The sequence below is a fragment of the Bicyclus anynana genome, chromosome 13, assembly GCF_947172395.1.
Source record: "Bicyclus anynana chromosome 13, ilBicAnyn1.1, whole genome shotgun sequence".
Classification (NCBI taxonomy): domain Eukaryota; kingdom Metazoa; phylum Arthropoda; class Insecta; order Lepidoptera; family Nymphalidae; genus Bicyclus; species Bicyclus anynana.
In genome coordinates this window covers 15,223,906-15,237,522 of record NC_069095.1, presented here as the reverse complement: position 1 = coordinate 15,237,522, position 13,617 = coordinate 15,223,906, and the positions used below count along the sequence as shown (strand labels likewise).

At 38.2% G+C, this 13,617-nt stretch overlaps 1 protein-coding gene across 4 annotated transcripts in view; it reads left to right on the top strand.

The window, feature by feature from the left end:
• The window catches only part of LOC112044159 (uncharacterized), a 232,269-nt gene extending 225,322 nt beyond the window's left edge, over nucleotides 1-6,947 (top strand). For 3 of the 4 annotated variants that reach the window (XM_052884901.1, XM_052884899.1, XM_052884900.1), the window contains 9 exons: nucleotides 31-171; nucleotides 590-728; nucleotides 1,186-1,386; nucleotides 1,987-2,152; nucleotides 3,531-3,732; nucleotides 4,293-4,469; nucleotides 4,636-4,801; nucleotides 5,014-5,129; nucleotides 5,465-6,947. In XM_052884901.1, the coding sequence (XP_052740861.1) occupies nucleotides 31-171; nucleotides 590-728; nucleotides 1,186-1,386; nucleotides 1,987-2,152; nucleotides 3,531-3,732; nucleotides 4,293-4,469; nucleotides 4,636-4,801; nucleotides 5,014-5,129; nucleotides 5,465-5,980 (1,824 nt within the window). In that variant the 3' untranslated portion in view covers nucleotides 5,981-6,947. The remainder of the gene's footprint in view (nucleotides 1-30; nucleotides 172-589; nucleotides 729-1,185; nucleotides 1,387-1,986; nucleotides 2,153-3,530; nucleotides 3,733-4,292; nucleotides 4,470-4,635; nucleotides 4,802-5,013; nucleotides 5,130-5,464) is intronic. The other variant, XM_052884902.1, reaches the window with a different exon arrangement.
• The last annotated feature ends 6,670 nt before the right edge of the window (nucleotides 6,948-13,617 follow it).

The window sequence follows — 13,617 nt, the reverse complement described above, 5'->3', positions numbered from 1 at the left end:
GCATACACTAATAGAATGGTGTACCCACAGGCAGAAGACGGCCTGGCAGTGCGACTCCGATTCGAAGCGGTAAAGCTGCCGTGCGCTGGGCAGGCGCTGAAGGCCAGAGATGGTGACTCTCTCGGCTCTCCTCTCTTGGCTTCGTGGGATGGACCTGACACTTCTGCTGTGGTAAGACACTGTATGATTTAGGTTTCGTACGTAACCGTTGCCTAGTAATTTTAATTATTAGTTTAAGAGTTCCTGGGTTGGATTATGAAAAATTGAGGCTTTTTGATTGGCGTGCCTTAACAGTAAAATGGACTTGAATCCCATCCCATGACGGCAGTTGGCACCATTTGCCAATACACTTTTTACTCATTTGTGTGTGAAACTGTTTAACATCTGCCGTAGGCCGAGACGATTAAGTATAAGTTTTGAAGTAATACATCCTTACGCTCACTTGGGGAGTGGGCTGATGAATGCCTTACGAAAAGTATAATCGAGCGAAGCGATCGGACGTAGGGAGAAGAAGATATATTTAAGTTGTGTGGTCTAAATCACACTAGTTTTTTTAACTGTTAATTTATATAATCTACTATTTGTTTAGGCGGACGAAGTGGAGACCACAACAGACGGCAGCGGCGCGGTGGAGATCGTGGGCGGGAGACACATCCTGGTGGAGCTGCGGTCCACCGACACCAGCGAGCACTGCGCCGGCGGCTTCCTCGCGCACGCTACGCAGATTGGTAAGGACTCCGGGACTTCAGGACTCCAAGACTATAGTGGACTCCATGTGGAGTTGTTTGAGTGTATCATCTTTATATCCATGGGTATTATCGGAGTCATGTGAGAGGGAAAGCTTAAAAATCATATAGCATAACTACCATCAACAAATGTTGATTGATTGATTGATTGATTAATTGATTGATTGAATGCCAGATTGATTTTCTGATCATAGAGCCCAAATTATCCAGATATGTTTTCTGATCATAGAGCCCACATTAGCCAGATATGTTTTCAGATCATAGAGCTCACATTAGCCAGATATATTTTCTGATCACAGAGCCCACATTAGCCAGATATGTTTTCTGATCATAGAGCCCACATTAGCCAGATATGTTTTCTGATCACAGAGCCCACATTAGCCAAATATGTTTTCTGATCTTAGAACCCACATTAGCCAGGTATGCTTTCTGATCATAGAGCCCATCCGCAACGCATCAGCAGCGTGGGCGTCAGTGAGCGGTGGCGCGTGGTGGCGCGGCGGCGGCGGCGCCCGCGCGGCTGCTGCGGCTCTAGCAGCAATGGCGGCACTGGCGGCGCTGCTGCTGGCGGCGCACTCAGCGCACCGCACGCGGGCCTACCAGCGAGCTGCTGACAAGGAGTCCCTCACTGACAGTGACGGTAAGACTGCAAACAAGGGGTGGTGGATCCAGGGCGCCACTGGTTGATCCTCAGATAGTGACAGCAGTGGCGTGCACTAGGGTTTTGTCTAAGGTAGGCCTAATACTTTTTTTTATTCTTTTGACAAGTTAGCTCTTGACTGCGAACACACCTAATGTTAAGTGACGATGCAGTCTAATATGGAAGCGGTACAAGTATATTCTACCCATACCTTTGGCGGTTTCTACGCGTACTGGCGGTACTTTTTTGCCGGTAGGGTTGCAGCTATATAAAACCTAAAGTGTTGGAATTCAATCCCAGGACTTCTCGTCGTAAGTTTTTAACCCGACACAAATAAGGGGTAGCGCCTCGGGGATGGCACCAGGGTTGCGGCTAAAATAACGGCTTTGTGTCAGAATATCCTTACCGCATTACTTAAGAAAACTACATACAACTAGTTATGGTGTTTCAGAAGAATTATACACTTAAAAAACCCACACAGTCATAATGCACTATAAGAGACCCATCATTTATTAATCTTTACTAGTTTTAATTTTATATACTAATTATAAACGTCTGTTCCTAAAAAAAATGTTTGTAAAACTTTAAACCCTTTCCCAGCCTGCTCAGCATCTTTAAAATTCGGCGGAGCAACTGGCGGGTCGAGGAGCACGTTGCTGTCAGAAGTGGTGGGCGGGGGAGTGTCTCTACGAAGACTGCTTCCGGGGAGGACTCGCCACACCAGGCTCAGGGACTCTGACAGAGCTTCTGAACATGTGGAGCAGAGGTGAGATGTCGTAACTGGTGACAACTGTATGCAAGGAGTTAGGTAGTTATAGTCTGGCAAGTCCGTTGATAACACTCACATGATATGAGGGCGACAGGGGGAAACAGTGCGCGGGTGTGAAATCATGCGTGCAGGGAAGTGACGCCCCTCGGCCCGCGCGGAACATCGTGTGTTACGAACGAAGTTGCCAAGCTATAATTTTATTTTTTTTAATCAGTAGTTAGTTAGTCGTCCTTAACTACGAACTCATCTAATTATAAGTGACAATGAAATTAAGATTATAGGAAAAGGTTAGGGTGGAAACTACAAGTGTGCTTCGATTGGTATTATATCTTTGCCGGTAATAATACTGAAATTTTTGTCGGTATAGAGTGTATACTGTATCTGTCCTCACTAGTTGGACCGACAGCTTTGGCCGTGTTGTAGGGATCCTGTGGCTCGAGACCAAAGTGTTTGGAAGTCCATGCAAGATGTCTATATCCAGCAGTAGGCTGATAATGATGACTATGACGGAGTATCTAACATTTCTTTTCACTCCTAAAAATGGTTTTTATTTTCGAGTACGTGCTTGAAAATATTTAAGGGCTTTACTCTTCTAATACGCGTTCTAACTCTTACCCCAATAACAAAACCCATTGCCTTATTAGCGACAAGACTTGTCGACAATTCTGTCAACAACATGCGCCGTGTTACCAAGACAAATACGAACAGGAGCAGGGAACACCGCCCTATGTCGACTCGCACGTGAACAAACAATGCCACTGAAGCGATCGCTTTAATTACTCTCTTCACCGTTTCGAGAGCGATATACTCGTAGTTTGTTTGGCGAATCATACAAGCGTCTAAATTTGCCGTCGGCTTGAGTCGACTGTCAATTAGAAGCTAAGGTTTCTCTTGCGTTTTGTAACTCCAGTCCCTTTCGAGAAAGGCTACTCGCCCTATCGAGAGCAAAGCGTTTTGACGAACTTTATGATAAAGTTGTGAAATCTTTGCTTTATAAATGATTCAGTCAGACTTCATCAGAATGCCAGCTCTCGTTGATTGGAAAATTTATTGATTCTCAATTCGTCAGACAAGCTAGACAAGTAGATACTCTACTGATAAAAGCGTACTCCCAAGATGTATCTGTAATATTGGTGTGCCTTAGTTCTGACCAACTTACAATTCCAGAACTATTAGTTAATTTTTTCAACTTTTCCTAAATACTATTTGTGAAAAAGAGACAGAATATGTATTGTGTACTTTTGGAACAAACACAAATTACTGACAATGCAGTCTACTACCTACCTACTCAGTCGTATTGGTTTTGTTTTTAATTATACGTTGAGATGTAATTGAAGAGTACAGAATACTTTCAACGTTATTTTTTTAAATAAAGGGACGAAGAAGACCAAGCCACAGATGCAGATGTGGACGATGACAACGTGAGTGTCGCCAGCGTTTGTAGCGCAACCAGTCAAGCGACCGTGACACCTGAGAACGTGTCTTCTAGCAGCGCTCCAGCCGGTACCGGGAAAGAAACCATCTCTCCGTCTCCATTGAGACGATCCCATACAGTCTCCACTACGCATGTGTCACAGGTATGCGTAACAATATTCTGACTGTAATTAAATGTGTGAAACTAAATTATCCCAGACAAATCGTACTTGAAAACAATGAGATTCCTCAGTAAGATGCAAGGAAGCCAAAGACTAAGATTACGCAGTTCCTGGTTTTAAGATATCTGTGAGAGACAGGGATGATAACAAGATCGTTGTTCCGAGCTGCTCATTATGGTAGCCAATTTTCGTCCAGAAGATGGTATATCAAAAAAAATACGTAAATAAATAAAAAAGGTACTTAAAACCACCAACAGCTAAAATGTTTTGTAGATTTTTTTATATTTCTGCAGGCTTATTCACTATCTTTGACGTATGCTAGCTGACAGAAATTGAGATTATATGTAAAAATGTCATCCGGTGCTTACTGGTGCATATCACACAGCAGGTAACATTAATTGGTCAATTGATTTGATGTTTATTTTAATAGGTGGATAATAAATACCAAAATAGTGAATAGACCAACTGGTCAGAATAAACTGACTGTAACAACAATGACGCTGACATTTTTTGATCGATTTTGAAATTTGGTTTTCCTACAGATCACATCACCGCCCCAACCATCGACCAGTGAAGCAGTCACAGCTGACATAAGCACCAGTGTTACCAGTGTGAGCGACAGAGACAGCTACAGTGAAAAGGACAGGGACAGCATGTGGGAAAAGGACAGAACTGAAAGCAGAGCATCTTCCACTGTCTCTGCTGCTACTCTTACGAATGTAAGAAACTCTAAATTCTTTATAAATTAAATTAAGCTATTTTTTTTCATTTCGCCCGCTTAAACTTTTTTTGACTCTCAACTCTCACTCTCTGTTACTTCTTTTCCTATTATGATTGTATTTAGATCCTAGAGTAAATTGTTTTTCTATACTTGTATTGTTGTAGGGTTGGTACTCACCAGCACTTAGTGGTGTATCGGCAGCAAGGATTCGTGACAACCCTAAGTACACGAAAGAAAGCTGCAATAGGAAACTTCTCCGTTCCGATCTGAGCCTGACTTCCCACCCTGAGATGGAGATTGACTATTACGACTACGAGGTTAATAATGCTGGTATGTGAATTGTAACATAGTTTAGAAATATAGTTTTATATGTTCATCGATCAAAAAATTATTGCGAAGAAACTGTATTCAATTTAATTTTATATTTATAACAAGTCTAGTAAGCTTTGGCTGTTGTGCAAATATGCTACTTAGCGAGTTTTCAGAAAAAGGAGGGTCTTTTACTTCTATATGCTGAAAATTGATATGATACGTTGTTTTAGGTTCTGTGCCAGGCTCTTATTTGGGAATGGACCCCGCATTTTTAGTTTGGATACCGCCTATAGAGGAAGGAGACATAATCAAAGAGATTGATGAAACTAAAGCCCCTATCTATGAAGTGAGTTGTTCAAAATTAAAATAATGTGTACTGCCACCTAATATTTAAGTGACTTAATAATGCCAACTTCAAGAATTTAAAGCACTACTTTTTGATTGCCACAAGTATTGAGTAAATAAAATAACATAGATGAAGGGCTTAAAGCTGTATAAAATAATAAAATGAGAAATATCCACTATTTTACAGAAAATACCTATACATTAAACTAAAACGTGCACCCTTGAATACATTATTTCCCAACATTAATATTTAAAATTGAATTAAAATAGATTGTGGATATCTGCGTTCACCATTGTATTTTATTTTGATTTTAAACTTTTATGATTGTATTACAGGAAATTATACCGAAAGAATTACGGCCAGATCCAGGCAGCAACACAGAGTCACCCGAAGATCGGCCATCATCGAGTACGCTTAAAAGAAACTCGGAAAATCGTTCTAATAGATCCAACGAATCTATTAAATCCATACGAAAAGTTATGGATAGAGGAAACATTATACACCCTTTAAATTTCAGTATAAGTGATTTACAAAATACACCGAAACTACCCAAGAGATATAAGAAAAAACGGGATGATACAGTTACAATACCAATGAAAGAACTAACTCTAACAATGTCTCCAGTTAAAGTTCACAGAAGAGAAAATCGAAATGAGTATGACAACTCTTCGACTTTGAAAAGAGTTAGCGATTCAAGAGAAAAAGATAAAGATGCTACTTTGAAGAGAACGACAGATTTTAATGATATTAAATTTGCCGATGAAAACTCAGAGTCCTCAAACGAAATCAAGTTTGCAGATGACTCACCTGATAGCAATAGATTATTTGATAAATATGAGGTTAAAGCTTAAGTATTAATTGATTTTTAATAAATAATGTTTCCTTTATTTTAAAGAACTATGCAAATTTATTCTTCAAAGACTAAAAGCATTTAAGTAATATTAAAATACTAAATATTTTTTTCCTTCAGTTTATTCAGTTAAATTACGTTAGTTTAATTACTGTATATTTACAACTACGCATAAAATTTTGTACATATTATTAATGTTTAATGTTTAATTGCATAATAAAAACCAGCTTTTAATGTAAAACCTAGCCATAGATATAAAAATAATTAAATATGATTGCATATTCTATGTTCATCTTTTGAAACACTATCGCTGCCTCACTAAAAATGATATGGTTTATTTTATGCATTAACTTGAAATCGCAACAAATTTAATTTTGTAACGGCAATCTACAGGCTTTATATTGGAAGATATTAAAATTCACGATTAGTGAATGTTATGTTTACTGTTATGAAACTGAAATATTTACGATCCTTTTTGCAGTGATATCTTCAACAATATTTGTTAAATATTGTATTCAACATTTAATTTTGCTCTTTTCTTCATTGTCGTGAAACCGTCTTGTCTTCTTTTTGTAAGCTAGTATTTTTTTTAAATTCCTATGCTTCGGAATTGGCTATCTATTAGGATAGTATATTCACTCAGGCTCAGTATTTATCTATAATACTACAAAAATGTATATCTTTTAACATGATTGTTAAATAAAATCATTCTCACTGTAGTTGTATTTAAGGACCAAAATGTAAAACAGTTACCGTTCATATCACTCTCATATTCATTCTATATTTTTCAGAAGGCATCACTTTTTTCATTAAATAAATGTATTTAATTATATCGTAGTCGAATCAATGTAATTAAGAATTTTGTAATCAAACTGTACCGTGACATTAAGGTTAAGGTCTTCTCATTTATTGTTTCTGTGATTGTGCACTAACGTTGGTAGTAATAAAATTATCAAAATCACAAGTATTTTCTTCTTTCTATATTATATTATCAATATTTTGTTTAGAATATTGGTTAAAATGTGTACTATACACTCTACTGTATATTATCTATACTAATATTATAAAGCTGTAGAGTTTGTTTGTTTCTTTGTTTGCTTGAACGTGCTAATCTCCAGAACTAATCGTCCGAATTGAAAATTGTTTTCAGTGTTAAAGAATGAGTGTTTTCTACGGAGATGTTTTTTATATTTGCCCACATATTATACATTTATCATCAGACGACATCGTGGTGAAAACTTACTTTACTGAGAAGAATATCTCACAAACGATAACATTATCAAAATCTCTCAGTAACAAGTTACACGTGTTCAAACCTAAAAAAAAACATATAGCTACACGTCGAATTGTTAACCTTCTCTCTGATTTCGTCGATTGAAAATAGTATGACTATATTTGTGAAAATATATATTTTTTAACTACCAATGTCTGTACTTATAAATTCTTGCACTGTATCTAAAATTATTGAAATTCTTCATTTATGTATTTAGAAGACTGACTTTTCGGGCAGTGCAATACGAGTATGTAGCAACTAACTTCTGTAAACTTTGTTTATACTTTTGTGATAATATAATGTACTTATTGGTTGAATGTATTAAATTAAAAATGCTATAACAATAGTTATATTGAGTTGTTTTTACTTATTGTTTTACATTATATTGTATTTTTACATTTATATAATTTAATTTTAATTTTGAGTTAAGTACAACATAGTTCAATATAAATAAATAGAAAGACTAAAGTATATTAAGATAATGACCTATTGTTTATTAATATTTGTATGGTAACTTTATTTCCTGCCAATATTTTTTACCTAAATATTATTTTAAGATCTCAATCTTATTTCTAGTCACATGTACGTCATGTATGAAGTAAATTATCTACAAAATAAATTTATTATTGTAAATTAAGTCAAAAATATTAATACATAATTATTAATATTTAATTTATTTATTAATTTTATAAGAAATTTTATTTTAAGTATTTGAAGGTAAAATAACAATATTTTGTTTTTTTAATTATGAAAATAACAACATACAGATTATTGATTTTTATACTTTGCAATTTACCATTTCAGATAGTACCGATAATGTAAATAATTATAATTTCAAAATAGTGTAATTTTTTTAATACCTTTTATTCAGTTTATTTGAAAATTATGTCAATAAAGGGTTTTTTTTTTGTATTTGAGACCGTTGTTTAATTTATGTCCTATTATGAATTAAGAGTAAAAATCTTTTTTACAAAAAAATTCAACCGACTTCAAAATTACAAAAATAAACTAAAAAGCGAAAAATAACATCTTATGTTTTTTTGTACCTTCTGTAAACTTTGAAGGCGGTGCCAAGCCAGTGGCGTATTAATTAAAGCCGAGCCACGGGAAAGAACCGTCTGGAAATCCTAAAACTTTATGGTTTAAACAGTTGAGTTAATGCATCACTGTGTTGGCACCGCTTTCAAAGTGATCACATACGTTTTTATTTTTCGCTTTTAGTTTATTTTTGTGATTTTGAACTCGGTTGAATTTTTATGATAGTGAACGAAAGCGCCACAGTACGGGCATTTCGTTAATTTCAATTTAACACAAAATTACTGAACCAATTTTCATGAAAATTTAATGGGACCAATCTAAAAGAAACTGTCCATTCCGTTGGGTCTAAGTTCTATAAGACCCACCGTACGAAAAGAACCAAAAAGTTCTCAGACCATACACTTAAACTCATGGAAGAGAGGCAAGAAATGAGATTGCAGTCTTCAGCAGATGCGTCAAAATACCGACAAATCAGTAGACAGATCTCTAAGTCGCAAACCAGCGACTTGCGAAACTTCAATACCGAGCGTATTAAAAATGGGATTGAAAACAATCGCGGCTCGAAAGTTTTCGCCAGAGATCTGTCTATTGGACAGAGGCAGCTGACGCGTTTGAAGACCGAGCACGGTAATCTTATTTCTTCCAAGCCCGAGTTATTAAGTGAGGTCGAGAAGTTCTATGGACAGCTATACATGACTACTCAGCAGCCTGTTGACAACTTGGCTAAAGACCCCAGAGCCAAGTTGACCCGACACTATACCGAAGATATCCCGGACGTCAGCCTATACGAGATTAGTGTGGCTCTCAAATAACTGAAGAACAATAAGGCGCCAGGTGAGGACGGAATCACAGCAGAACTCCTGAAAGCGGGTGGAAAACCGATACTTAAAGTCCTTCAGCGATTGTTCAATTCCGTCATTCACGAGGGCACGACGCCTGAGGCGTGGCATAGGAGCGTGGTGGTTCTGTTCTTCAAAAAAGGTGACAACAGCTTGCTGAAGAATTACAGACCCATCTCGCTGCTAAGCCATGTTTACAAATTGTTCTCGAGAGTCATTACGAATCGTCTCGCTAATAGGTTTGACGACTTCCAGCCTCCCGAACAAGCCGGTTTCCGAAAAGGCTTTAGCAACATAGACCACATCCATACGCTGCGGCAGGTTATACAGAAGACTCACGAGTATAACCAGCCACTTTGCTTAGCGTTTGTGGACTATGAGAAAGCCTTCGATTCGGTGGAAACCTGGGCTGTGCTAAGGTCATTGCAGAGATGCCGAATTGATTACAGGTATATCCAAGCGTTGAAGTGCTTATACGAAAATGCCACTATGTCAGTCCGTATTCAGGATCAGACTACGAGGCCAATCCAGTTGCAGCGAGGAGTGCGTCAGGGAGATGTGATCTCTCCGAAGCTATTTACCGCCGCATTGGAAGACGTCTTTAAGCTTCTGGACTGGGGCGGACTTGGCATCAACATCAATGGCGAGTACATCACTCAACTGCGGTTCGCGGATGATGTAGTCATCATGGCACAGACTCTGGATGACCTTAGTACCATGCTCAATGACCTTAGCAGCGTTTCTCAACAGGTGGGCCTGAAAATGAACATGGGCAAAACAAAAATAATGTGTAATGCTCATGTATCGCTCCACCCAGTTATAGTTGAGAACGCTGCACTCGAAATTGTAGACGAATACATATACCTAGGACATATGATCCAGTTAGGTAGGTCCAATTTCGAGAAAGAGGTGAACCGTCGAATCCAACTCGGCTGGGCTGCATTCGGGAAACTTCGCGACATCTTTTCGTCCGAAATTCCTCAGTGCCTGAAGACAAAAGTCTTCGAACAGTGCGTGTTGCCAGTGATGACCTATGGTTCCGAGACTTGGTCGCTAACTATGGGCCTCATAAGAAGGCTCAGAGTCACACAGCGGGCGATGGAACGAGCTATGTTAGGAGTATCTCTGCGTGATCGAATCAGAAATGAGGAGATCCGCAGAAGAACCAAAGTCACCGACATAGCTCAACGAGTTGCGAAGCTGAAGTGGCAATGGGCGGGGCACATAGTGCGAAGAGCCGATGGACGTTGGGGTCCCAAATTGCTGGAATGGCGACCCCGCACTAGTAAGCGCAGTGTTGGCCGACCCCCCACCAGGTGGACTGACGACATCAAGCGAGTCGCAGGGATTCGCTGGATGCAGTTGGCTCAGTATCGTGATGTTTGGAAGTCCCTACAAAAGGCCTATGTCCTGCAGTGGACGTCCATCGGCTGATATGATGATGATGATGATGAATCTAAAAGTATACTTTTTCAAACAAAAAAAATAATTTTCAAAATTAGTTAAGCAGGTCAGCAGATCTCAAAGTTCAAGTCCCATAAAGGAAAATGGAGAGCAAACAGAGCAACACTTTTACAAACATCCTACAAAGTGCCGGCCTATGTCCGTCACCTAGGCCTTACATGCGACCTACAACCTACCAATAGCTCAGACTATATAAAACCTGCCTCTCTAGACGTTCCCCCTCCGTCAATGTATAAGATCAACGATCCAACGCGTTTGTCGATCGATAATGATCGCTGTTTCATAGTAATAACCGTGTTCATCGTATAAAAAGCTTCGAAAAAATACCTTTCTGTGTAGTAGATTGGTTTAAAAAGGGTTAAAAACGTCTTGTTTAGTATAATCTAATCTAAGCTTGTCTCCCTCAAATAACCGCCAGAAAACTTTATTCGTGAATACTGAATATGCTTGAAACTCCAAGCATAATTTATCTGCGTTTAAACTAAAAATGAAGAGATCCGCTGAAGAACCGAAGTCACTGACAACGGTGCTGGAATGAAAATCCCGCACCGGAAAGCGCAGTGTTGGTCGACCCCCCACTATGTGGAGCAACTGGGTGCTGACGGCTCAAGACTGTTTTGGTTTGGAAGTCCATGCTAGAGGCATATGTCCAGCTGTGGACGTCCATCGGCTGTTAATAATGATGATTATGTAAATAAATCTAAGCACTTGAAAAAACACAGCTATCTTCAAATCATAGATACGAAATGTATTTATCTGTAAACACGTCACCAAGATAACAAATAACCCAGTTGGACGCTTTTTTGCAATGTCGCATTTATTGGTATCAATAAAATATCAGTGTCCAATGATGTTAGAAGAAAAAAGAAGTAGATAGTTTATACCACATTCGATGTTTACAACTGGCACAAAGTTATTTCAGCGGCGTTGTCAACGGCACGATAACAGTGCGGCGACTGAGCTCAGGTTTGCTAATTAGCATAGTTTTAACGTGCCATTTGTGGTCCACGCATAACCTATCTACCTCTTTTTTGTCCTAACATATTTTTTTATAATATGACCAATATTCCCATTCCCCTCCAACTAGTCGGGAAAGACTGTGTACGACAATAGACCAACGGGCGGGGATCGAACCACCACCCCTCGGTGATGAGTCTGACTGCTGTAACCGTTGAGCTATTGAGGCCTTGATAAATCTCGTCCCAGTATCCAATATATATCTCGCACCAGTTCATACGGGTCTCTCTGTTTCAGTTCTGTCAAAGCGATTGGCACTTCTCAATTACTTGTGCGAAATTGCCGAACATGTTGCTAATAGGGATTCGAATCGTTTACCTAAAATACATGTCGGCTGTAAACCAATGTGAAACTAAACCATGAGTTACTAGTTGGTATCGTGATCAAAGATTATCTTACAATGAGTTGGTTAGATTAGTGTAGGTACCTACATAAAATATTATGCGATTTAATCATCAGTCTATTTTAATTGCCTAATTCAAGGCTCATGATTACCAGCCTTAAAAGATATGTATGTAGGTATGTTAGACCCACAACACTGCCTCAATGCGTTTTAAATGCTCACCGAGGCACGGTTATTTAGCAACTCCAGACAGAGAATTTATTGAAAAATTTATTAGAAGAAAGATTAGCTCAGTATATCATAACCCTACCTAGGAATCGAACTCAGGATCTGGTGAACCAGAGCCACATAATTTAACCATTGGACCAAAGGGGCAGTTTTTCAGGAATCAAGATGCAGATGGTTCATCGTGACTTTCGGCAAGGGGTACTGTTATATCACCGACTTCCTGACTTCAGACTACTTAATAGGGTAGTTGACTCATATCAAATTTAATATAAACAATATTAATTTCGTGTAGTTGGTCCAAAATATATCAATATCAATTAGTAAAAGTTAAGGATTACTTATAAAACTTAATTTAAATATAACGTATTTTTTCAAATTTTTCAAACGTCAAAAACGCTGTCGCTCATTTTGTGACGTCACGAACACACTTGATGTACTAAACGTCAAGCTACATGTCAACTACAACTAATAGAATTGGATATACAATAGACAATTTTATTACCATCGTTCACAGAAGTGTTCAAACACTTATTCAGAACACTTGTGGTGTGAATTCTGAAAGAATTAAGTCTCATCGTAGCCGCAAGTGCAACGTGTCACTTACGGCAAGTGCAGGGGTGACGGGTGACGTCACAACGTGCCACCTCTGCAACGGATGATCTCCTCAGCAGCTTAGTCTCAACAGCTAGCTAATACCTAGGATTTAAATCCTGTCTGCAATTTATAAGTGCAATTCAAATATCTCTTCGTCACTTTAATTTTTTAGCAGGTTTTACTTTAAAAATACAGTATTTTTTAAAGTAAAAAATAAAATATTTATTTCAATGTATGCTATTAGCTCGGAGGTCCAGTGATCAGCCTATGAAGCTTCTGGTCCAACTATTGAACTTTAATTTTAAGCCTAGTAGTACTCGTAGTGGCCTTTGTAAAGTAGCAATACCTTCTTTGTCATAAGGGCACACGGGGCCCGTGCCCAGGGCCCCCTGAGTATGGGGGCCCCGAAGAACTGAAAATGTCCTCATAGAAGATATTGCCAGATATATTTCCACCGAAATCCTATAAGAAACCGGCATCGTAATCGTAACCAAAAAAACCAGTCAGCATGCTAAGATCATTTATATGACATAATATTATATTATACTTTATATGATTACTTATAATAAATGGTCATACTAAGTAAAAAAAAGTTAGTTTATTTTATTTTTTGTGTGCCCCAGCCTAGTTTAACGGCAGTAAACAAGTAAAAATAAAAAAATCAAAATCAAAAATTCATTTATTTCAAGTAGGCTCAGTACCTATGCAAGTACTTTTGATACGTCAGTTGACTATTTGTAAAGATTCTACCACCGGTTCGGAAGGCAGGTTCTGCTGAGAAGAAACCGGCAAGAAACTCAACAGTTGCTCTTTTTAAAAAATCATACAAAAATATTATAATT